The 26,873-nt window shown below is 38.4% G+C and overlaps 2 protein-coding genes across 2 annotated transcripts in view; one reads left to right on the forward strand and one right to left on the reverse strand.

Moving 5' to 3' along the window:
- LOC134856986 (uncharacterized) overlaps positions 1 to 12,141 on the forward strand; it is an 88,980-nt gene extending 76,839 nt beyond the window's left edge. Inside the window, exons 2-7 of the mRNA XM_063873305.1 lie at positions 3,044 to 3,279; positions 3,554 to 3,932; positions 10,332 to 10,403; positions 10,473 to 10,544; positions 10,854 to 11,085; positions 11,421 to 12,141. Of these exons, the coding sequence (XP_063729375.1) occupies positions 3,144 to 3,279; positions 3,554 to 3,932; positions 10,332 to 10,403; positions 10,473 to 10,544; positions 10,854 to 11,085; positions 11,421 to 11,633 (1,104 nt within the window). The 5' untranslated portion in view covers positions 3,044 to 3,143 and the 3' untranslated portion in view covers positions 11,634 to 12,141. The remainder of the gene's footprint in view (positions 1 to 3,043; positions 3,280 to 3,553; positions 3,933 to 10,331; positions 10,404 to 10,472; positions 10,545 to 10,853; positions 11,086 to 11,420) is intronic.
- Positions 1 to 26,873, reverse strand: part of LOC134856990 (sugar transporter SWEET1-like) — a 468,950-nt gene that overhangs the window by 414,007 nt on the left and 28,070 nt on the right. The window lies entirely within an intron of this gene.

Genomic DNA, 26,873 nt, shown 5'->3' on the forward strand with positions numbered 1-26,873 from the left:
TTGCCAAATCTTTCTTGGCTGCTTTCCCACTCGACTGGTCACCTGTTCCAGTCCAGTCTCCTAATGGTTCAGCTCAAGTGTTCCTGAACCACTTTCCCACTCGGCCGGTCACCTCTTCCAGTCGAGTCTCCTATTGGTTCAGCTCAAGTGCTCCTGAACCACTTTCCCACTCGGCCGGTCACCTCTTCCAGTCGAGTCTCCTTGTTGTCCAGCTAAGTTCCAAGCTATCTGAAAACCCTTGACAACGCCCCACACTCGGGCTCTTTATTAAGGTTACTGGGTTAAATTACTAGGTTGATCGAAACGATCGAACTTGTAAAACAGTATGGGTATACTATTTAATTAATATAAAGGTTTGATCCAACTAATCTGGTGTCAAAGTCACTGTCTTTTTTCGTTTTATGGTTTTTGTTCCTTTTTCTATTCTTTTTTTTGGTTTTTGTTTCGCTTTTTGTCTTTTTGCTCGTGTTTTTGTCCCCCTAGTTGCCCCCCTTTACTCGGTTAGCTAAGCCTCGTTCGGAGAGCGTACCAGGAAGTTTTCTCGAGTTTTCTTAAAAAGCTATCACGGTACAACCGGAAGATTTGCACGTTCCTGTCGAACCGCACCGCCGGTACTCTAGAATGAGCATTCAGCCCGAAGCTGTCTCAAGTGGGTTCGACTCCGTAGTCTTGATGTCGTAAACACCCAGGAGCGCCATAAAAACACTATGTAACATTCGTCTACTGCAGTCACACATGAGGCTTAAGAAAAATAGGCCCTATAACTATTGGCTCAAGAGTCAGGGACACTATCTCTTGTGTTTTTCCACCTCAAATCAGTCGGAGCCAATTCGGTTCGCTTGTGACACGAGACCACGACCCGTTACAGCTTAAAGGCTACTACTAAAATATCCCCCCCACTCTAGAATTAATAACGTCCCCATACTCAGGTCTCTAGATACCCAAAATACATGAACGCCGTTAAAAACCGGGTCGGAACAATCCGTTGAGTTACTTTTTATTAGACAGTGGAACTTTGATCCATTTCAGATGGATCAACCTAAAACTCGCCTTACCTCAACATAACAATTATAAAACACACTCTAGAAATTTAAATTAGTACTCACATTGTAGCACGCTCAAGAATCAGGAAGTAAATAAGTCGGTGAGCAACTCAAGAATCAATAAAGTAACTAAAATGAGTTTAATGTTTGTCAGTTTTAATAACAAGAGCAAGTTTATACTCTAGAATGTCAGTTCTCGTGAACCATTGGGACACTCTAGCTGTCCACCTTTCCACCGAAGGTTCACTCTAGGCCAGTTTAGAATAATACACCAATCACAACAATCCAGTTCGTGGGGATGCGCTCGTCTCTCTTCTAGATGGGACAGCTCTACTCTAGATTATTATCGCTACTGAAATTGAGAATAGCAATTTCCCACTGATTTTTCTAGCAACTTTCCCGCGATTGTCACTCGATTGTTCTGACTTCTCTTTTTTTGACTTTCAGTTATCGCGAGAAAATCGTGCATGACATGCTCCATTCGAAATTTTGAAAAACTTAATTTCACCCCAAAATCAAGTGCTCTTGCTTTTCTCAAGGTCAAACTTCCAAATATGACCGACTGGCACATTAAAAACTCGGAAGGGTATCGGGAGAGAACAACTGTAACTCCCTATTTTATTAAATTTTAGCTTCCCAGAATGTCCTGAAAAGAATTTATTCAACATCGAATTCATTTTGCAGAAATTGAGAAGCTAGGAGTTGAGGGAAAGGGTTCATCCATCTCCGATGGGCTTGATGATTTTTATCTACTGAACAAAATTAATAGTAATATAATAACTAATTAGTTGCCTTGTTTTTAGGAGTGACCTCTTAGTCTGGGGTTACTAGCCATGAGCTCACTATTTTTGCATGTAATTGAGATAATCTGATCGTTCTGGCTGAAGCCGGAAACAATAACGTTTTTGTCGACCCGATGTTAAAAGGACCACATAAAGAACTGGCTTTGGCAGAGACGGTTAAAAGCAAGTAGAGCTGTGTTTAGACGCTAGTCGGTCGTTTTACAACCTTGTTTTATTTTCCATCGAAATGTACTTCCGGGCGAATGTTACAATAAGCAGGCTCTTGTTACATAGAGTTTTTATGGCGCACCTGGGTGTTTTACGACATCGAGACTACTGGATCGAGCTCTTGACGCAGGTCCGGGATACATGCCCATTCTAGAGTACCGGTGGTACGGTTCAACTGGAACGTGTCCACCTTCTGGTTGTACCGTGATAGCTTTTTAAGTAATTTTATGAAATTTTCTCGTTGCGCTTTCTGAAACAAGGCGTAGCTAACCGAGTATGGGGGGGCCACTAGATGAACAAAAAACGGGTAACAGACAATAAGCGAAACAAAAACCGAAAAAGATTAGAAATAGTATGAAAAACAAGTGCTCTTTTTTTATACGTTAACGGTGTTCTTTTCGCCCTATTACCAATCAATATAAAATCAAGATTACGTGTTTGGGTGACTGACTTAGTGGCTTGAGCAGTTTTTTGATATGTCTGAAAAAGAAAGTTTTGTTTTTAGCCAGTTGGTTTCTGTCGGTACCAAAACTGGCATGCAGTATGCCAAACTTTCTACACCCATCGCATAAATTTTGTCCGGAGCACACAGTTGGGCGGATGTTCCCTTAGTGTTTTGCGTAATCACTTGCCGCATCACGTTTTGTGCAGATTGCTGAAACGAGTTGTGCTGGGGTTGTATACACATCGGTTGCTCACTCATACTAATTCCATTATACGTTATTGAACAATGATACTTCAATTTTACTGAATTTTGTCTCCTGAAAGAACTCCTGTTTCTTCCGAGCTCAGTGGCATTTGGTTTTACTTTTTTATTCATCGAAAAAGCGTTTATTAAGAGATGCCCTCTTCATTATGCGATGTCAGTTTACAAGTTGGTTAGCTGTTAGCAATAAGGTCATATCAATAAATACATCTAAAGCATAATGAATCATGATAGAAAGTTGTTAAATATGATAGACAACTATCAAGAGGTGGTGATTTTTTTTCAGATTGTTGTTATGAAAAGCACTGGTAATTGCAGTATATAAAATCAAATCGATCATCTGGAAGTTACTTTTCTTCAGTTCTCTGATCAAGTTCAATTATAATGAGTCACCTTAATACGAACAATAGGTTCTTACTCCTCGACGACGACGAAAATGAGGAAAACATAGATACAAAAAAGGTAGTCGAGAAGAAGGAAAAAGACACGAAGAAAGAACCTAACAAGAAAGCGCCCAAAAGTACGTTTTTTTCGTGTTTTTCTCATCTCATTACAGGTTTTTTCTGTCCAAAAAAAAAACAAGAAACTATAAAGAAAAAAATAAACCATAATTTCAAAGTGAAACGAAGTTTGTTAGCGAAAGAACAGATATAAAGAAATGACAGCAGCGCGATATACTTTATTTGGCTTGTATAACGGGGGTATAGTCGTCAGCATCTACAATTTGAATTCTTTTGAACTGGAAAAATGCGCCTCTATTGTATCTTTTTTAAGTTGACGACTGTTTTTTTAAGCTACTGCTATCACTTCCGCGCCACCGAAGCCAGCTGCTGAGAAAATGCCACCCAAGTCTCAGCCACGCGCACCAGTCAACAATCAGGCTGCTCAGGAAAAGAACGTAAGTGCAACAAACGATGATTCGCGACGACCCCCTAGACCTTTCGGCGGAAACGCTCCCCCATCTGGAGGCGGGTTTGGCACCCGCAGCAGCACCGGCACGGGTGGTTTCGGTGGAGGAGGCGGTGGTGGCAGTGGCGGAGGATTCTCGACGACTGCATTTTCCAACTCGAACGTCGGAAACCGTCAAGGTGGCTACCCACGAGCGGCAGGCGGGTTTGGAGACAACCGAGGAGGAAAACGAGAATTCGATAGAAAAAGCGGATCGGAGAAAACGTGAGTTGCTACTAAATGTTTTCTTATATACTAGGCCCGCACCACCTTAACTTGCAGGTCGATTTGTTTACTTTTTGTTCCGACCACTGAAGCCGCGAGGAATGTCATCTAGGGTGTGTTTACCTTTGCCGCAAGCAAGGGTAATGCAACCGGGTACTAGACTTTTCCCCCCGTAAATAACTTTGTTCACAATGGTACAGCTTGAAGCAAGTTAGATATGGTAAAGTTTCAAGTACGCATCTTATTTGTGTTGCCTATATACGGCTAGAGCTTGCTTTATTGGTGGTAGATGCAAGATTTTTCTGTATAGTTTTTTTGCTGAAAATATTTCGGCCGTTTCTCAGGTTATTTAGTGTCGGCTTTAGTTCGGTCGGCTTATTTACCTGCTGATTTTTATTCAATTTTGGTCATTTTTGTCATTGATTCAACTTTACCAGATATGTTTGAAATTTTAAAATCACTTCTCTGACCTTCTTTTGAAAGTTTGAAAAAAGTTTCGATGCATCATGAAAATAATTTGATTTTTTAAAATAAATTTATATTTTTAGTTTGTATCTCTTCGGTAAAGTTTTGTTGTAAATGTTTCCTCGATATTTCTTGAGCGGCCTGCTGTTCTTGACATCCAATTAGCAAGGTAATTGAAGTCGCGAGTTTTGCAATTTTCGAGAAATAATTTTCAATCAGTAGTTTTCGTCACTTGATTTTTATTTCGCTTCAAGTGCTATCCAGCCTATATGATTTTGTAGAACGATAACTTCTCTAAGCAAGAGACTCGGGTTTAGGAGGTTTTGGTACTATCAGATGACAAATTACCAGTAAAAAAATTTTTATTCATATTTTGCTCGTAATTTTCAGAATTTTTTTCAAAATAAAAAAGTTGGTTTATTTTCGCTATTTGTTTTAGTTCACTTAATGATTTCCTACCGTTCTTTATATTGTTTTTTTTTTCATTTGCAATTCAAGTTTAAACAGGTTAAGTAAGTTAGGTGTCTCTCTATATTTTTTGCTTCTAAAAAATCCCATGTTTGGATTTTTCATGACCATTAGTACCTGTTTTGTCTCAAGACCATTAGTACATGTTTGGATTTTTCATGACCATTAGTACCTGTTTTGCTCTTTTTTCTTTTTTTCCCTGCTAATTCAATGCCGGCCATTGTGTTTAGCCGCAATTTTCAGGTGTTGCGAAGCTCAGCTTCACCTCTGTGTTGAAGTGTTTTTTTTTAATTGTTTGCCCGCAAAATCTGATATCACAATTTTTTATCAGAATAAATTGAATGATAAATCATATTAAAGTGATTCTTATGACTTAAAAGATTCAGCAATTAGTTTTTGTGTCGAAAGTTTTTTCCTTAGTTTAGTTTTGAGTAAATAATTGGAGCAAGCAGTTTTAGACTAGGACGCTGAACTTCTATCTAAGCCATGAGAACTAAGTTTTACTTTTATGGTTTCTAAAATAATTATTGTGGCCGGAACGTTCTGTGATACTTGCACAGAAACCGACTATCCGTCTTCTTCTTTTTTCTCGGAAAAGACATATCCCCTGCTTAATATTTGCCCTTCATAAAGCAAGAAATTTTTCTAAAAGTCTTTTTTCTTTTTTTTAGTTGAAAATTTTAGTTGAAATTAGACAGAATGTTCTTAGCTAGTTAAGGGATCTTTTGTTTGCATGTTCCATCTCTGAGTATTTGAATGGTTTCCAGATGTTGGAATTTAGCTTAAGAACTGGAACTTAAACGGACTCGCTTCGATCGATTCGTTTTCACGATTTGGAAATTATCTGAAGGTACCAATTGTCAATCTGAGAAAAAGATTCGTTGAAGGTAGTTCAGAGACTTATATACGTGGTGATGCGTTTTTTTCAGAAAAGTCTTTAATGCTCTTATAGCTATAGAAGTGCATAATTATAGAAGGGAATGGCGCGGACAAGTGTGATCGATTTCTAGTTTCGAAAGTGGAATTTAGTTTTGAGATTTTCCAGCACAATAAAAACTTTACCCAACACTACAGTTTCCTCAAATTGGGGTAGTTTTATCAATAAATTGCCCGTCGTAAATCGGTCTTGAAGTTTCAAAGCCATATATTTTTGAAAATCGAAAGTAGAAGTTTCTTCAAAAACACGTCAATTTTTTTCCGTTTCTTTGCGTTCACAGTCGCTCTGTTCCAACTGTTCTCGGCTTTGTTCCCAATGACAATGAAATATCGAAAAAGACGAAAAATGATTATTTTTTTTTCTATCTGTTACCGAAGAATCTAGCGAACTCATTTACTTAGGACGTATGGTTTTTTTAAAAATTGTAAGTTCTTACGCTTATTTTTTTTGTTATTCGGCAATTCCAAGCCATATAAAAAATTTAAATTGAAAGAAGCAAATTACTCCTATTGAAGAAAAATGCGAGAACGCGCGCGCAAAAAACGTGGGAGAATTTTATTATTTTCAAAAAGTTTTATGCTTACGCTAGCGATTAGCAACCGTTATCAAACCGGAATACAGACTTTTTCGGGTTAACAACTAGATGAGCAGAATCACTTGAATCATTTAACCTTTGATTCATATGAAATCAAAATTGAGAATTTGATTAGCACATGTGGCGAAAAGGTTAGGCACCTGCCTATAAAGTACAAGGTCAATTGTTCGAATCCGGCCAGGACCAGTTTTTTTAAGCGGTAAATTATGCGCACGTCAAAAAATCTGTGCCGGACTTCTGTTTTTTTTTTGCTTTTTTGTCGGCCTAGTAGCCGAAGCACCAAAATTTGCCTAAAATTTAGGCATTTTGTACTAAAAAAAAGAAAATCTGCCTATTTTTTTTCAGACTATGCTTTCAAAATTTTTGGAAGTTGTTTTCTTTATAAATTCAAGTAGTGTTTTATGCCTTTAGTGCAATGGTAACACTTATGCTTGAGACAACAAATCCCAGAAGTTCGATTTCAGCGCGGACCGGTTTTTTGTCGAAACTGAAAGTTTTCGATTTTTTTGGACTTAAGTGTATGCTGATTTTTGTCGGCTTAGATCACGCAGAAACGTGGTGCAGTTTGTTTTGAGCATTTTGAAAACTCTTTGTAAAGTTTCGAATGATGCGGGAATTTTGTTTCAGGTATTTGTTATTTTTTGTACTTTTTATATTTTTTTGACAAAAAACGATTTTTTTAAATGTTTTTTTTTTGAGTTATGAACTTAGTGAAGACTCTTATATAGGTCTTGCTGATTGTTTTTTCAGGAAAAAGTCTTAAAATATTGATGCACTTAGGTATAATGCACTTTTTGAGCTCAATCGAAATTCATCTGCTAAAAGTGACGTAAATAGCACTCTTCAAATACGAACGTGGAAATGGCGCGAAAAAACGTGAACGATTTCTAGTTTCGAAAGTGGAATTTAGTTTTTAGATTTTCAGAGGAATAAAAATTATACCTATTCATCCCAAAAAGCCCCAATCATAAATTGTTCAAGAAATTCAAGGAGCTTAACGGGCATCTGTTTTTTTCTTTGAAATTCGAAAGTTGAGTTTTTTTCAAGAAAGGCAGTGTTTTTTAAATGTTTACATGCGTTCATTACTTTTTTCCAATCTTCGATTGGCTATGTTTTGTCTTTTCGTTTTCTGGTAATCATAGTCATACATTTTGTATCGCAAGTAATGCGGAGCTCCGCTTCGTCTCTGTGTCAGGATTTCCCAGCGGACTAGAAAGTATTTAGTAATCCAGTTTTCTTGAATGCCTTTTTTAAACAAACATTTTTAATCATAAAAGAGCAAGCGATATAATTTGTTTCAAGGGTCTGAAGCTTATGAGTCTGAGAGGAGCGGTGGTGAAGTGGTTACTTCTCCGCCTCTCAATCGAAAGGTCGGATGTTGGAGGATCATCATGATCCGTGCTCGTTGCTTGAGGGTGAACCAACATTACCCAGCCCAGAAAGCTAGCCAAAAAAGTTGCATGTAGATCTTAACTAGGGGCACAACTGCAGTTTTTTGTGAAAAACTGAACAGCTCGTTTTTCCCTTTCGGATAAGGGAACTGTTTTAAAACAGCTCGAAAAGTTATAAACTAAAAATCTGGCTTGGTTTTGTTTTCATTGTTGTTTACACTTTTTCTACTATTGACTATGTTAAAGGTCTTATTGTTTTGCCTGATTGTTTTCTTTTGAAAGCTTACGTCAATTGAGCATTTTTTGTCTTCTTTTGTTTTTGGTGAAATCTTTTTTACCTTTGTTTTTTTTCTGTAGTGTTATTCGCTTCTTGTTATATGAAAAATGAACATTATCATCAATGTTTCCTCCAATGACTTTCCGTCGCGAGAGCAAGTAACTTGTAATTGGGATCTTTTTATACAAATCTTTAAGAAGTTGAATTTGTTTTATTTAACTTGATGGTTGTACTTAAGACACTTGTATAGGTTGTGGTGAATTTATTTTATTTTTTCTCACTAAAATGTTCAGGCTTAATTTTATTCGCGTTTTAAGCTCAGTTTGTTTTAAGCTCAGAAGGGAAGGCCAATTTCACTTTCGGACAAAGAAAGTGTAAAGGTCACAAAAAATGTGAATGGCTTCTAGTTTTGAAGATAAGATTTAATTTTTAGGCTACCCAATGGAATAAAACTATTGCCCCTTGACCCAGTTTACTCAAATTTGAGTTGTTATTATCCAAAAATTGTTAATTAAAATTTGCTCTTAAAATTCAAGAGCTCAAGGTCATATTTTGTAAATTAAAGTTCGAAAGCAAAGCATGTGTAACATTTTCACGTGTGAATTCTGTGAACAAAGTGAGCTAAGCGGATGTATCATCAGCCAAAACCATTTCAGCGGGAAAAAAGCGAGGAACGTAGTGGAAATCAGAGTTCTTAAGTTTTTCAAGTATCAATAGGACTTTCATTTACAAAAAAGAATGTATAAATTAAAATAGGTTTCCATACCTTGGAAATTAGGCTGACTAAAAATGAGCAGACAATTGATAGATAGCGATTCAAATTTTTTTTGGAAAAACTGAAACCAACACGTATCCAAAAATAACAAGGTCTGGCCGGGATTCGAGCCAGACCTAAGAATCTCAAGGCACAAGCGTTACCACAAAATCAAGTGAGCAAGGGCTTCGAATGTATCCAGATTCCAAATTTCAATTGAAAAAGCCCATTTTCCAAAAAAAACAAGTCATGGGGTTCTTTGTACCCTTGCGTGCATTGATCCTCTTTCATTTGTCTCTCGGCTAGGTTACTAAAATCTCAGCACTTTGAGGCCTTTTCTAATTTCAAAAGTGGATTTCAATTTTCTGATTTCCCAGCAGAAAAAACTTACTATTGATCCATGTTGTATTAAAAAAAGTTGTTCCTAAGTTTGAAAGAGCTGTGGAGCCGTATTTTTTTTTAGTTTGAAAATCTTAAGTTGAAGTTTTTTCAAAAAGCAAGTCAGGTTCTCTTTTCTGTTTCCTTGCGTTCGTTGACTCTTTTCCAATTGTCTCTTGTCTATGTTCAAATGTTTTTTGACTTGGTAATCTCTGTCTCATTTTTTTTTATTCGCCAGCTGGCAATGCTATGCTGTGGAAATGTTGCGAGTCTCCTCTTTGCCTCCGTGTTAGTTACGATAAACAAATTTGCTCAGTTTTTCCTAAAGCTTGACACTGTTTTAACTCATTTTTTCTACTACCGAAAGCAAGAAAGAACTAAGATTTCGAGTGTTCTTCAGCGGAAAATGAGGTACCACTAATAAGTTTCAAATGGAATCGGGTGGCAAATTATGACGGAGATTCTCTCGGTAACTACTGTAGTTCAATTTTTTTGTGCTGCATTATTCAGCATAATAAGAGAAAAAAAATTTACGAAAAAAATTAAGTAAAAAAAAATTCGCCATAATGACTGGTCAGAACTTTGTATGCTACTTGCAAAGTAACTAAATTTTGTGGTGTCCAGAGTACCCGCTAAATTAGGTGCCTTGTACACGAGGTCTAGTGATATTTTGTTTTAAAGCTCTCGTAGTTGTTATTCGGAATCCAAGAAGATATGGAAAAATACCTTTAGACTGATTAGAGAGTGGCGTATGTCTGATTGCAACCAAGTTGGCCGAATTTTTTGGTCAGTTGAAATTGGCCGAATTTTCAGCTCTGATTTGGACTTTTTTGGGTTGGAATTTGTTGCTTTTGTAATTAGTCATCGTTTCTTTCTTTGCTAAGAGTCCATTCGACTTTGTCTTAAATACGCTTTCGAAGAGCGTTTAAGTAGATGCCATATGGGTAGTTTTACTAAACAAGCTTGAATGCAAGATAGGAATCAATTCAAATGACCACTTGTTTTAGCTCAAAATCCAAGAAAGTTTTGCAGAAAATCTTTATTGTATTCTTCATGAAATCTTTGATCTGTCTCCTATACCTTTCTTTGGTTGTGATGCTCAGAATCTTGATCTTAAATTATCATTTGTTTCAGTGGAGTGAAGAGTAGTGATAAGAGAGACGGTGCTGGATCCCACAACTGGGGCAACTCCATCAAGGACTTCACGTAAGATACAGCAATCGAAAAAATCACCACCTGTTCGTAACGTTCCTATAACTTGAAGTGTCTTTTCAGCACCGAGACTTTCGCGCCTCCGGCTGACGCTGAAGCAGATACTGGCGAAGATAAGAAGACGACAGAAGAGAAGTAAGTTAATCGGAGCTGACTTTTTCTGTCGTCACGAATTAACAACATCGTCGAACTGTAGTTTTAGGCTAACCCAATTTTTTTATGGGTTCATTGAAAAAAAGTCCAAGAATGAAGAAAGTTACTCTTTAGAAAAAATGAAAATTCACATTGAACTTTTAGGGACAAAGATGCAGTAAGTGAATGGAATGGCTGAGAGAAATTATGTTGAATTTGTGTTAAACCCTGGATAAGCTGTAGAAACGTGTCAGCCCTGAGGCCTAGATCTAACTGCATGCTAGCGAATATTCGAATACTTGTTTGTTCTAGGCCAGCAGCTGGAGGAGACGAGAATGCGGCGGGAGAAGGCGGAGAGGAAGGAGCTGGGGAGGAGCCTCAGGAAGCGCCCACCATGAGTCTGGAAGAGTACATGAGCCAGAAGGAGAAAGCCAAGAGTGGCATGCCCCAACGCCAGCTGAGAAAGCCCGGCGAAGGAGAGGGGTCCTTCAACTCTGGAGTCAAGGTCGTAAAGAAGCTGCAAAAGTCAAGCAAGGACCAGGAGGTAGGCACTCTTTTTTAAGTAGGCTCTCAAAAAACAAGAAGAGTGACATAAGTTTTGTGAAATGATTCGATTGTATCTTGGTTAACGTTAACGTAAATTTACTTAGTATCATATTTTATTCAAAACTGGTGTTGCAGGTGAAAATGTTTTTGTTAAGATTTTGCTGGTGTTGAACTATTAGGTACCTGATGAATAGGAATTGCGCGCATTGAAAAAAACAACTGATAAAAAAAACTGACAGGAGTATAAATTTTTGCAGAGGCGGATCCGGCTTTAGAAAAGAAAGACTTGTATCTATAACATCTGGTTATTTATTAATTAATAAATTCTCACAGGAGATGGTGATCCAAGTGGCCCAAGGATCCGGACGGGAGAGGAAAGTCCTCCCGATTGATCTGCAGCCTCTGGGAAATCGAGGACGCGGTGGACGTCCTGGCGGCGGCGGTCGAGGCCGAGGAGGATACCGAGGCGGGGATAGGAACTACCCAGGAGCGAACCAACCAAACATCGAGGACGAACAGGCATTCCCTAGTCTGCAAGCCCATTAGGGAAACCGGGCGAGTAAAGGACAATACACGACAGAAGAGAGACGTAACATTACAGGATTGCAAAATACAGACTCGGACAATTATTGGTGACGAATTGTAAAACTCAAACTCGCTTTGCTGCTCATTTATTAATCTGCTCTCCATTTATTGCTTCAATATGATTTTCAAACCGAGTTTCACGATGTACTGCTGTAAAGAGAGATCGATTGATAGTTCAATATGTTGATTGATGATCAACAACACCTAGTTTCACATGTAATCTTTTCAATCGAATTCTTTTACCTCACAACAAACTGATTAGTGTACCGACATTGGGGCCCATAATAATGCTGTTTATATTGATAGCTAGGGTTGGGTCTATATTTTCCTTAGCTTCCAGCAGGTAATGAGATTAAAGCTTTTCAAGGCCAGAGCAGTTATTGTTATTATTGAGATGATATTTTTGTCCGTATATGTCTTTTTGACATTCTGTTTGTTACTGACTTTTGAAGAAATAATTTTGTCACTACTTTTTTATTCATAGATGAAAAAGAACTTGAACTTGAATCCAAGATGTTGAGGGGTAGTTGATAGTTTGTTACTGAGATTTGAGGTGTAAATTTTCTGACTCGCCGAACTCAAAAAGCGAAGTCCTTATTTTTCTGTTTGAACCAAGGATATAAATTAAAAAGTTTTGAGAGTGAATCTAGAGAAGACAGGTTATGTTTCCTTGTATTTGTTGAGACCAATATCTAAAGAGTGAGCGAACCATGGCGTTGGGTTTTTTTGCAGCCGATTAAAAGTAAAGAAAGCTCACAGAGCGTCAAGTACAAGTATCATATATAAGTTCTTTACTCTTGCGATAAGCAAGGATGCTGCAACTGGCTGCAACTTTTTTCCGTGACCTACTTAACTTCTTCTGAGAAGCATAATTTTAAGTGCTTCTGCTGAACATAATATCAAAATTGGTGTTTTTTTTAGTCGGATAGTTTTGAATATCTATTTTTTCAAATGCCGTCGTATATTTTTCCAATAGAGATTTGTAACAGAACTTCAATGGAGGCTGGAAATGGAAAACGTTCTTGTATTCTGAACCCAATGAATGATTCTACCCGTACTGATCTTGTGTACAATTTCACGTCTGATCATCCATTTTTCAGGCGAGATAATATTCTTAGGACTGTTCCGGCATTATGAAGGCCTGTTCCTAGAAGGAGCATACGTTTTTTCCTACAGACAGGCTAAACCCTGAGTGAGACAAATAATGCCTGACTGCAAACTTGAAAAACTCCGAGATGATGACGTCACGTCAGATAGACATATGCTATTTGGTATTTTTGAACGCGCATTTCACCGCGCGTGAAAACACATTATTTGCAGTTTCTCTAAATTCACTCGTACTCAATCATGATTGAATCTTGAATATTGATAGTGCTTAAATTTAACGTTTTGATTGCAAATATTTGTGAATCGATGTTTTAAATAACAAATTTTGGGTAAAATCTCCATTGAAATTTTTTAGCAAACTAAGTATTTTATTGAAATTTAGTGCTGGTCCATATTTAAAATTTTCCGGTATACATTTACAGCGTTTCTGTAGGTTTTCAATTTTGCTCGTTTAAGATAGGTTAAAGTTTTCGTTTTTGTCTATTTTATCAATACACTGCTCAGAGGCGCCATTTTAGGTAGAATTTTGGTCAATAGTTTTCTTGATTTTTTTCCATTTTATTGACATCGTGATACCTCTATGCCCAGGGTGGATAAGTCTTAAAAAAAGTAGATCTCAAAATGTCAATTCACATGAAATCTTTTTATTTCTTTTTATTTTCATAATAATAATCATATAAATACATAAACAATATAAGCACTCCCCAAGGTTACTGTAATGTGGTTGCAGCTGCAGCTACTGTACCACATTCCCCGCTGGACAAATAAATTTTATATTAACATAAAAATTTAATAAAACAAAAAGAGTTTTTTTAAAACTCAGTTTAATGTTTGTATATGAAAAGTCTTTTTTGCTCTTTAAATGCTCCCGGTCTCCTTGTATTGCCGGTTTCTGCCGGAGACCGGTTTCTGCCGGTCTCCTTGTATTGCAATTAATTCGCCTCTCTCTCTCTCTCTTCCGGTATATCGAATTTCAGTGAGACCCGCCACGAAGCCTTCCACGATCGCGTCCGTCAAGCGTTGCGTATCCGAACTTTCTTCGGAATAAATGTCTCTCTAATAAGCCCAACTTTGTCTCCGCTAGTCTGTTCGTGTCTGTTTTGAGCCTCGCCAGTTTGAGACGATATGACTCCAAGGCGGCCTTACTCAGGTCCGTTATGTCATCCTCCGAACAAATTAAGCGCACTGAGTGCTTAATTGGGTTACCGACTCTCTTAGGTCCCTGGCTCTTAGTTTGTCGATTACTTCTCCTAATTGGTGCGGTGTTGATCTGATGCTCGTCTTTGCTTGATTCATCCGAGAATCATGGTGGTGTATCTGTGTGGGAGTCATATTCTCTGGACGTGAGAATATCTTCGGCGGTTTTCTGAATTCCTCTTGTCAATACTTGATCTGCCATCTTCCATTCATCCCGTGTCATGTCCTGGTTTTGAAATGTTCCCAGTATTGCATTTGGACTGGTCTGCCGGTTAATTTATTTTAACTTCGCCTGTTTGATTGGAGTTGACGCATGTGGGGTGCTCTTATCTGACGGTCCTGGGCTCTCATTGTTGCCGTCAGTAGTTTGTTCATCGGTAACTGCTGTAGCAGCTTTTGCTCTACGAGCTTCTGGAGCGGTTGGTTTTTTATTGTTTTTCATTGGTCTGCCTTGGTTCAGCTGTTTTGGGATACTCAAAGTCGGCCCAGCATTATTGGGTTTCGCCCGTTTTACAGCCAGGTTTAGTTCCCCCCTTACTCCGTATCTTTCGATGTGACTCTTACAGGACTGTCCTGGAAGCGCTCCTTAGCCTTATGATCTTCCGCTTTGTTTTGTTGGCTTTCTTCATCATCCGAATTGATTGTTTCTTGTAATTGGTCGTTCTTGCCGACACGCTTCTTTTTGGATTCATCTATTTTTCGCGGTTTTTAGCGGTAGTGGTGACTTAACTTTTGACTGTGCAATGTCACTCTTCCGAAATATTGCTCTAGCAGCTGTTTTGCATAGTATACTGCGTTTGAGACGTCACCTTTCCCTTGAGAGGGTTTGTGAGACCCTTTCCGCTCTTCCGGTTTTTGTCTTTGCAAAGCAAAGTTGGTGACCATGTATTGTTTTGCTCCACCACCGGTTTGTCTTCAATAAAACCTTGTTCTCACGAGTACAGTAGTTCCTTTCTCAGTTCGGGGTTGATCGTACTCGTTTCGTCCACAAGTCTCCGGATGTCACTGTCCGGTGCATCCCGACGGGTGGCATTCCATCGTGTATTGGCCTCTAGCAGCGTCTTCAATGCCTCTGCACTGTCTCTGTCCTTCGTCAGTAGCTATTTCTGTTCAAACAGCGGGCTGACATCCCGACTGTACGATCCTTTTGGCACGATTTTGATATAGTCCCTGGATTGGTCTATTCTCTTCCTTAATTGCGGAGCCGCGAGTGCTGATCTCTCCAAGTGTTGTTTATCTAAATATCAGAATTAGCTACAAATCTGTCGCTTAATATTTTAAACTCTGTTTTTGGAAGACGTCCAAAGTGAGCTTCAAACGGAGAGCATTGTATGGTTTTTTGTTTGGCCCATCTAAGGTCTCGAATTATCGTGCTAAGACAGAGCTTTATTGACGCGACGTTTTTGCCCAGAAGCAATACTCTTAATCTTCATTTAATTGTTTGGATAGTTCGTTCTACTAATCCACATTCTCGGTGATCTCCCACCGGGCAACATTTTTGTTCTATGTTGTCGTCAGAACAAAATTTTTTTATAGCTTTATCCTTGAACCCAGAAAATTGGTCAGTTCTTATAGATTCTGGTTTTCCATACGTATCAATGTAGGTGCGGAGGAACTCAATTGACGATTTTCCCCCAGTCGATTTAGTAATTTTCACCGACGTAAATTTTGAATACCGATCTATTGCTACCAACAAGTAAATTTTCTTTCCCTTATGATCTTCTAGCGGTCCTGCATAGTCTAATTGTAACTCCTGCCCCGGCTGCGATAGCAGTGGTAGTGGTTTAGTCGCATTTTTAGGAATGATATATTTAGCATTCTTACCATAGCGATTACAGCTTCTACATTTTTACGCCAGGTTAACAATGTCCTTATGCATGTGCGGCCACCACAAGTAGTGTGACACATTGAGCATTGCCTCTTGACCGAGATGACCCCGATGAATTTTTTTCAGAACTGCCGAACGCAGTTGACATGGAACCGCTAGCCGATCGTTAACGAGCATGCAGTCGTCCACTACACCTAGCTGGTGCCATAAGGGATTAGTGTATGGGCCCATCAGCTCAAAACTGTGTCTGTCATTCTTTTCGATCACTCGATGTAGGCGGTACATCCATGTATCCTCCGTGATAAGTTCTGCAAGCAAACTCCGGTCAAACAACCGTGCGAGATTGTCTAGCCCTCCTGGTAATTTGCTGTCAGTCTCACTCTGCTCTTCTTTTCTTGAACTATGGCTGATTCTTCTTTACACCACGATTACTTCGTGGTCATCTTCTTCCGGACTGTCAGCTGTGAGGTCCACATCAACTATCGTTAGTTTTTTACTCTCATCGACGCAATTCTCGGTCGTTTTAGGGCTGACCATTTCTGTTTGTGCCTCCAGTTTTAGCATCGTTTTTGGTCTGTCCGATCCCTCTAAGCCTACTAGGTCCCAAAAGGAAACTAATTTGGGAATTTCCTTTTTGTCCACCGCCATCTTACTGCATGCAGCTGTTGCTGATACTCCTGTTTTACAAATTGAGCCCGCCGATGTAGAAGTCCCGGCTTCGTTTTTGTTCTTTATCTGCTGTTGCATTATCTTCCACTCCACATACGGTATTTCTGAATCTGAACTGTTTGTGTCCTCGTTGTTTGCCCCTGGCCCCCGTTTTATCAATCTTGTTCGTTGAAAAGTTGTTTCCATGACCTCTTCCTTTACTTGGTCTTGTCCTCCACCCTGTCTGATGTCGCTGATCCTCGCGTTTTTCTTTCTACTTCTATCTTTCTCCACCTTGTCTCTATCGTTGTCCGCATTTCCGTTTTCCATCTCTTTATTTTTTGCTGAATTTTTGTATAATTACCTAGCCAACTGATTTGAATGAGAGAAATTGCAAAAAGTGTTTGTTTTAGAGTTTGAAATTCGTGAAATTTGAACGTTTACGTTCCGGTCGAGCCTTGTTTGTTTTGAACCGATTTGGTTGCTATAGCAAACGTGGGATGACGTGTTTATTTTATCGTTACTGCCAGTGTTTCTAACAGAATGTTCTAGAATTTATCCGTTTCGAATAGGCTCGACCATATCAGGTAGCCGATTGTTCAAACAGTAGAGAGCTCTTTGAAAGTTTTCAATCGATGTTACCACGAACTTCTCATCAAGTTCAAACTCTGGCCGCGGTTCTCAATTTGGCTTTCTTGATAGGTAATCAACTATACCCATATCCTTTCCAGGTATATGTATTGAACTGATACGGTAACAATCTATCAACCCATCTTGTGAGTCTAGGTTGATACGTTTTGTTTGAACGATTTTCGCCTAGAGCAGATGTTAGTGCTTTATGGTCCGTAGCTATGGAAAATTCCCTACCCAAAAAATAATGTATGAATCTGTCCACGGCCCATACTACTGCCAACAATTCGAGTTCGTTTGTCGAATACTTTTTCTCTTGTGTATTCATATACCGTGATGCAAAAGCAATTGGCATCCAATCACCCTCCTCTGTTTTTTGTCCGAGGGTGGCCCCAAGACCGCTGTGACTTGTCACATTTAACTTGTGTATCTTTTAAGTGGTTCTCCCCCCATTCAAATTTCTTCACCGGCATTTTTATATTATTCAGTTTTTTCTTCCATTCTTATCCCGTAATAATGGCCTAAGTTTATCAGTTAGACTAGCTGCATGTGTTATAAATTTTGACAGGTGGTTGATACTACCCATAAAGGATCGTAGTTGTTGTAGTGATTTGGGCGAATTCAGGCTAAGTATTGTTTCTGTCTTTGTGATTTTAGGAACAATACCAGTTGGTGATAACTTATGCCCGAGCCAATTTACCTCAGACTGCAAGAACTCACATTTAGCTAATTTTAAAGCTAAATTTTCGTTGTCTAGTCTGCTTAATATTTCCGAGACTAGTTTTTCATGCTCTTTTTTGTCCCCTTTTGAGACAATCAAAATATCACCTACAACAAATGCATTCGGAGCGTGGTTCAGCGTGCGATCCATAGCTTTTTGAAACTCCGCTGTCATATCTGCCAAACCATAGAAGCCTGTAAGGAACCTGTACGTTCCTGTCGCTTGTCCCCCCATGATATTGAATTTACACTGCTTTGATGTTTCTGCAGTCAATTTGAGTTGGCTATATCCGTGTTTTAAATCTAAGATTTTGAAATACAATGTGCTTACTGCATTTGCGGTAACGATTTGATTTACTCCATCTAGGAGCTCATCGATGTTTGGCATCTGATATTTAGTTTTATACAGTTGCCTGCTAATAGGCTGAGCGTCTAAAGCTAATTAACTTGAATCGTCTTTTTTCACTGTGATGACATTTTGGGCAAGGAAGCAATCACTGGTACATTTATCCAATTTCTTTATGTGGCCTTCCAATAACATATTGGTTAATTCCGATTGAATTTTATCCCGGATATGGATACGTATTCTTCGACCTTTTTCTTGTATTGGACATAGTAGATATTTAAATTCCGTACTCACTACATGATTTTTGGAACTGCTCTGATAATCAAAAAGGTCCGAAAATTTATTATAAAATAGTTGTTTCCAACCTTGTGACTGCTCACACAGTAGCACGCCAAAACTCGACATTTCTGTTGCTGCCGTCTTTTGAGTTGTGTGTATACCACTTTTGCTCTGGAGATACAATCCCAAAATGCATCTTTTGCGGCGTTCAGTGACCAGAAACGATACTCCTTTCACTTCCCATCCGGCTGACCTGATATCGGCCTTTATTGCGCCCAAAAATTAAGATAGGTTTTTTGTTGTAATCAACAAATTGCGCTGACAAATTTAGTCTTTCCGCCGGCATGAATTTCGTTTTTGGACACTCTTCTAGAGTTTGTTTAGTTGTTACCCAATTTAAAAACGACACTGGACTTCCTGTATCTATAGTCAGATTAAGGATTTGATTATCAATCCTGACTAATGCCTTGAAAGATTTTATCTGCGCTGATCGAGGATTTCTCCGTATGTCGATTTTCCTTACATTTTGCGAATCTCTACGCCCTGTAATCTGGTCTGTTCTCTGTTGAGTCTTTCCGAAACATAATATTCTATTTGTTCCACGGATATTTCGTCTTTTTCAATCACCATGATCTCAAAGTCATTGCAGGAATCAAAACATCTTATAAGATTGCATTCTTCATCTGAGCTAGATATTTCCTCTGTCTTTTGGTTGGCTTGCTGTGATCGACACATTCGAGCAAGTGTGATTTGGCTTGTTGCAATTTTTGCATGTCTTGCCTAATGCCGGACAATTTCGTAGATGTCCCTCCACGAAAGGTTTTCCACACCTTATACACGGTTTCTGATCGGCCCGCGACTTTATGTTGTTTTTAGCATCCCATGTCCTCCGTTTATAAGGTTCTTTATTTGATCGCCTGTTATTTCCTCCTCTATTGCCAACCTCCATAATTGGTTCTTGTTTTATTTTTACTTGCAAACCCAGTAGATTTCCTGCACTTGCAGTGTTAGCATATGATTTCTGAAAGGCTTGTGTCTTCTGTTTGCTTTGTTCAAACTTTAGCGCTCGCTTCAGGACCTCATCAGGTGTGAATGTTTCAAATGTCAACGTATTTTGTATAACAGTGTTTTTCATTTTTGAAAAGAATAGATCTCGAACTATTTCATTTTCTAATGTGCCGAGCTCCACTTTTGCTGCTTGTGCAGTCAAGGCAGCATGGAAAGATTCCAGCGACTGGCCCGCTTCCTTTGTTTTTGTGAACAGCTTGTATATTTATTATGTTACACTTTTTGTTTTTTCAAATGAGGTTTTTGCTAGGGCTACCATCTCCCAAAACTCAAGCATTGACACTTCAGTATGAGGATTTTTCTGAACAAACCGCTTTTTTCCTTCATTTCCTAGGGCAAGAAATAATCTCGAAGCGATTCGTTTTTTGACTTCGTTGTAGAACACATTGTGTCCCACCTATGATCCCCGCTCCCTTCTTTCTTCATTTTCAAGCAGGACTTTGTCCCTTAATGATTTGTTTCTCGCTTCTCGATCCGCAATAGCTTGTTCGTCCTCATTGGCTCTAGGTGTTTCTGACCGTGTCATTAGTTCTTCTACGACCGCTTTCGGGTCCTCTAATAGCACTTATGGATTCACATTTTTCTTCATGGTAACGGCTAATAGAAATTGATCAAACCAAATTTTAAAGTTCCATGGTGGATCAGATTTTGCTGAGGTCCAGAACACCGGAGTACCCATGTCTTTTCTGTTATCTTGGGATAAAAATCCTTCTGGCTGCGCCATGTGATACCTCCATGCCCAGGGTGGATAAGTCTAGCAAAATGTAGATCTCAAAATGTCAATTCACATTAAATCGTTTTATTTCTTTTTCTCTTTTTGTTCGACTGAATTCCATAATGCAGTACGGACACACTGTTCAGTCGTAGAACAGGTTAGGTCAACGTAGGTTGACCTTGAATAATAATAATCATATAAATACATATTTAACATAAGCACTCCCCAAGGTTGTAGTGTGGCTGCAGCTGCAGCTACTGTACCACAGACATGTCAAATATCACGCCATCAAGTTCTTCTTCGTTTTTTTTAGCATGCAAATTTGTCGTGCTATTGAACCCTTTTTTTGGCACTTTTTTTTCTAGCAAACAACGCCTGTTTCTTATGAATTGAATCGCTTTCGTATTTGTCTTTAATTTTGCCCGGCTCAAGGTATTGCAATTCAAATTAAATTTTCAAAATTAAGGTTCACTTGGCAATTAGGACAAGCTGAAACAAGTCTCTCCAATCTGTCTACGAAATTGGAGATTATCTTGTTAGGCTTTGTCACTCTGGATGTAAATGAGGTGAACGCTGGAGGTTATTGCCAGATTCCTTTTAAGATGAATGCGCCATTCTAATATCTATGTTAAGTTATCCAAGAATTCTCTTTATATAAAAAGCTTTAGAAAATTCTTTTTCAGGTAGTGAATTCAGTTAATTTTTATTTACAAAAACACTGAATGGAGGCATTGTGCAGATCTAGACTGAGAACAAAAGAACCCACTCAGTTCGCGAGAGCAGGAGGTGAGGGGGAGGGGAGGGGAAATATAGAAGGTGGGTGGGTTATTATTATGTATTCTAGAGTTTGTTTAGTTGTTGCCCAATTTAAAAACGACACTGGACTTCCTGTATCTATAGTCAGATTAAAGATTTGATTATCAATCCTGACTAATGCCTTTAGAGATTTTATCTGCGCTGATCGAGGATTTCTCCGTATGTCGATTTTCCTTACATTTTGCGAATCTCTACGCCCTGTAATCTGGTCTGTTCTCTGTTGAGTCTTTCCGAAATATAATATTCTATTTTTTCCACGGATATTTCGTCTTTTTTAATCACCATGATCTCAAAGTCATTGCAGGAATCAAAACATCTTATAAGATTGCATTCTTCATCTGAGCTAGATATTTCCTCTGTCACTTGGTTGGCTTGCTGTGATCGACACATTCGAGCAAATGTGATTTGGCTTGTTGCAATTTTTGCATGTCTTTTTTAATGCCGGACAATTTCGTAGATGTCCCTCCACGAAAGGTTTTCCACGCCTTATACACGGTTTCTGATCGGCCCGCGACTTTGTGTTGTTTTTAGCATCCCATGTCCTCCGTTTATAAGGTTCTTTATTTGATCGCCTGTTATTTCCTCCTCTATTGCCAACCTCCATAATTGGTTCTTGTTTTATTTTTACTTGCAAACCCAGTAGATTTCCTGCACTTGCAGTGTTAGCATATGATTTCTGAAAGGCTTGCGTCTTCTGTTTGCTTTGTTCAAACTTTAGCGCTCGCTTCAGGACCTCATCAGGTGTGAATGTTTCAAATGTCAACATATTTTGTATAACAGTGTTTTTCATTTTTGAAATGAATAGATCTCGAACTCTTTCATTTTCTAATGTGCCGAGCTCCACTTTTGCTGCTTGTGCAGTCAAGGCAGCATGGAAAGATTCCAGCGACTGGCCCGCTTCCTTTGTTTTTGTGAACAGCTTGTATATTTCTTATGTTAAACTTTTTGTTTTTTCAAATGAGGTTTTTGCTAGGGCTACCATCTCCCAAAACTCAAGCATTGACACTTCAGTATGAAGATTTTTCTGAACAAACCTCTTTTTTCCTTCATTTCCTAGGGCAAGAAATAATCTCGAAGCGATTCGTTTTTTGACTTCGTTGTAGAACACATTGTGTCCCACCTTTGATCCCCGCTCCCTTCTTTCTTCATTTTCAAGCACGACTTTGTCCCTTAATGATTTGTTTCTCGCTTCTCGATCCGCAATAGCTTGTTCGTCCTCATTGGCTCTAGGTGTTTCTGACCGTGTCATTAGTTCTTCTACGACCGCTTTCGGGTCCTCTAATAGCACTTATGGATTCACATTTTCCTTCATGGTAACGGCTAATAGAAATTGATCAAACCAAATTTTAAAGTTCCATGGTAGATCAGATTTTGCTGAGGTCCAGAACACCGGAGTACCCATGTCTTTTCTGTTATCTTGGGATAAAAATCCTTCTGGCTGCGCCATGTGATACCTCCATTCTAATATCCTTCTGGCTGCGCCATGTGATACCTCCATTTTTTCTCTTTTAGTTCGACTGAGTTCCATAACGCAGTACGGACACACTGTTCAGTCGTAGAACAGATTAGGTCAACGTAGGTTGACCTTGAATAATAATAATCATATAAATTTATATTTAACATAAGCACTCCCCAAGGTTGTAGTGTGGCTGCAGCTGCAGCTACTGTACCACAGACATGTCAAATATTACGCCATCAAGTTCTTCTTCGTTTTTTTTAGCATGCAAATTTGTCGTGCTATTGAACCCTTTTTTTTGGCACTTTTTTTTCTAGCAAACAACGCCTGTTTCTTATGAATTGAATCGCTTTCGTATTTGTCTTTAATTTTGCCCGGCTCAAGGTATTGCAATTCAAATTAAGTTTTCAAAATTAAGGTTCACTTGGCAATTAGGACAAGCTGAAACAAGTCTCTCCAATCTGTCTACGAAATTGGAGATTATCTTGTTAGGCTTTGTCACTCTGGATGTAAATGAGGTGAACGCTGGAGGTTATTGCCAGATTCCTTTTAAGATCAATGCGCCATTCTAATATCTATGTTAAGTTATCCTAGAATTCTCTTTATATAAAAAGCTTTAGAAAATTCTTTTTCAGGTAGTGAATTCAGTTAATTTTTATTTACAAAAACACTGGAAGAATAGCTTCTGCGGAGAAAATGGAGCCACGGTCAGGTAGATACCAGTTTAATGACAATGAATCAAGTAAACAATCACAACTCTATGGTAGCTTTTGATACTGTCAGTGTACTTTGAACAGGGGTGGATTTAAGATTTTGATGAGTGGGAAAAATGTATTCCAAATTTTGTCGAATGTTTTGTTGACTTTAATACATAATACATCGATCAATGTGATTTTTGAACTCTCAGCAAACACCAAAAAGTCTTTACTTAGTGCAAAAAACTTCGGCGATGCAAGCAAATTTTTGGGGGAAAATGTGCCAAAATGCCGTTTTCGGGCACTTTTTTGAAAATTGAGACCCGAAAATTGCGCTGTTTCAGCGCGCGCTCCCCACTTAAAATTTATGTTTATAGGTATTTACAAAGTCTTTTGGGTTATCAGTCTAATAACATTTTCGTAAAATAGTTTCAATGGGGACCCTATGAGTGGTGATGGGTTTTAAATATACAGAGGAGAAAAGGCGTCCCTACCCACTCAGAATGATAAGAACAATCTAGGAATTTCAGCGGAAATTTCGAATGATTTGAAAAGATTTGTTTTTGGGGTGAGCATTTGTGAAAACTGCAAATGAATCTCAACCAACTATCGTGAAAACTGCAGAGAAACCGCAACAGAGCAACTATCGCGAATGCAGATATTCTCTTTGAAAAGCAGTTGTTTGAGTTGATATCTAATTTGGTCTGGGCGAATTGATCTTTTGAGAGTCAGTTGGCTGGATAGTCTTGTGTTATTGTGATGAATAGGGGCTAAATTACGACTGAATGGAGGCATTGTGCAGATCTAGACTGAGAACAAAAGAACCCACTCAGTTCGCGAGAGCAGGAGGGGAGGGGGAGGGGGAGGGGAGGGGAAAGGTGGAAGGTGGGTGGGTTATTATTATGTATTATGCATAGTAAGGGCAGATAGCAGACTGTACAGTATAGACATATAAGTGAGACCATTCAACAAGCCTACATCTCAAAAAGCCTAAACATTGAAAATTGAGAAGCACAACAAACTGTTACAACAAGGGTCATTTCAATATTGAAAAAAATCAAAAATGGTTTAAAAATTTCTGGTCGAAAAAAAAACTTTCTTTTTTTTTCTCTCAAAACGCTATCAGTAAATCTATTTTTTTCAATTTTATTAGAGTTTCATTTGATTAAAAAATATTAAAGCTATTTTGATTTCTCTAATATTTTTCATAGTCAAAAGGAGTACAATGGGCGGGCTAATTATGCGTAGGCTAGGAAGGTCGTTGGTAAGACGGGTGGGGGGTGGGGGTGGGGGTTGTGGCGTGCAGATAGTAGAGTGGTAAGAGCAGAGTGGTAATAGAATTGTATAAATTAGTGCTTTGTCTCGGATATTCGGTGAGGTGAAAAGATATAATGAGTGGTGTGTGTAGTCGCTCTCTCTCTCTCTCCATTCATTGTTCTGCTTATGAGATTTCACTGCTTCTATTCATCACAATTGGTCCCCCATTCACCCCCCAATCACCCCTTTACATCGGGTGTCAAAACACTTGATTAGTCCACTAAGCTACTTCTTACTTTTCACTTCACTTCTCTTTAGTCCGAAAACACTCAATCCTATCCAAACCACCATTTTTTAAATATTACACGCCTCACTTTTCCGAAAAGATCTCATCATGTGATTCTATATACCTCCTTTTTTAATAACCTCATGCAAAGTTATAAATTAGAACTCTTATTCTTAAATGTTATACTTACTTTTCGAAATAATCTGACTCAAAAATCTTTCTGAAATGAGTTAAGGCTTATTTAACAAGTTACTTCCTAACTAGACCCGAATATTATATGATTATCATTTTTTAAAAGGGGAGCAGTGGGAAATCGTTACGTCTCCGCCTCTCAATCGAAAGGTCAAATGTTCGAGTCCCGACATGATCCGTGCGTGCTGAATGCTTGAGGGTGAGACAGCGTTACACAGCCTCAGAAGAAGGTAACAGAACTGAACAGTTCGTATATTAATCCTTTCCAGCTAAAAAATTAAAATTTTAACTTATTTCTGGTCTGAAATTTTCTAAACCCGGACCATATCGAGCCAGAAAATACTCAATTCTTATTTTTTTTTCTAGATTATGTCCATTCCTTGCAATAGTGAGGACTGCCTGAGGACTGTGCCGTTTTTTGGGCGCGTAGGTCGCAGTGAAGTTATTTGACTTCATTCAAAACATCATTCTTAATCATTCAAAATATGATTGTGTCAAATTTATTGGTTATATTCAACCACGGTTCCCATTTTTTTCTATTTTTCTTGAAGTGTGAAGAAAATCATAAAACTGATTGCCAAGGATGAATGATAGAAATTAAGTTTCACTCTTGTAAAGGATGCACACTTTTCTGCAAGATTGGTAGCTATGATTCCGTGAACCATTTTCAAACTATAGAGATTGATTTTTCATAAAGATCTTTGCCATAGTTTATCAAAGTCATATTAAAATTGAATTCAAATTGAAAGCAAGATAATCCGTAGCTAAAAACTGAAACTATTTAAAAATCAAATTCGAATAATTTGCAAGTTACACACATACATACATATATACATACATACATACATACATACATACATATATACAATAAAACATACATATTTACAATAAAACATACATATATAGTTTATACGTACATACATAAATACATAAAAACAAACTTACATACCTACTGTGATATGCCTTGCGATATCGATTGAAAACAAGTTGTAATTCAATACTGTATTTTGAATATTGAATTTAGGTTTTCTGTTTCTTTTGTTTTGTTGTTGTACTGAGAGATAGATCATTGTTAAGAACTCTGATCTCTCGCTTAATCTCAGTGTCATCACTTGCGTATGACCTTGAGCAAATCATAAAATAATGATTGAGCACCAAAGGTTAGCTGTACATACGTATATAAATACTGCTACTGCAGTAGCGGTATGACACACCCCCCTCGGTGGAAGAAATAAATTATACAACTTCAGTAGGATAATTTATTTAAAAAGAGTTTATTTTACTCAGTTCAAAAGGAAGTCTCTTTGGAGAAGTGACGAGTTTAGATTACGTAATTTTTCAGTTTTCCTCCAGCTCTATTTCCCAACTCGGGTTCCAATCTACTCCCTCGTCTAAAGTAGCGTATCCGAATTTTCGCATAAAAGGATGTCTTTCGAGTCGTCGCACTTTTGATTCCAATGGTCTGTCATCCCGATTTTTGAAATCTCTCAGTTGATTTCTGTATTCTTTGAGTGCCTCCTTTAAAAGACCTCCTCCTGTAAGGTTTTCTGATATTTCTTTGATTGAATGCTTTATCGGATCTCCGAATCGTTTGGGTTCTTTGTTTTTCGTTTGTCTAGAACTTCGTCTAATACCTGACTCTTCCGTACTTGATTCGTCCGAAAATCCTTGTGGTGGTTCGAAGTTTGTGTCCAATTCCGAGCTTTGTTGAGGATTTTCTCGAAGTTCATCCGCAACTCGCTGCACTCCTCTTTTTAGCAATTGGTCCGCGTACTTCTCCCATTCGGACGGTGCCAAATTGCGATTGTGAAATGTGTCAACTATATCTTTTAGAGGAGTGTGAGAATCAATGCATTTCAGTTTCGGACGCTGTTTTGCTTTCGGAGTAGAATTTGACTGAATTTTGGTATCTACTGTGTCTGATTCCGGCTTAGATGTTGCTTGCTCTTGTTCCGGGTTGG

This window comes from Symsagittifera roscoffensis, chromosome 1 (assembly GCF_963678635.1).
Source record: "Symsagittifera roscoffensis chromosome 1, txSymRosc1.1, whole genome shotgun sequence".
Taxonomy (NCBI): domain Eukaryota; kingdom Metazoa; phylum Xenacoelomorpha; order Acoela; family Convolutidae; genus Symsagittifera; species Symsagittifera roscoffensis.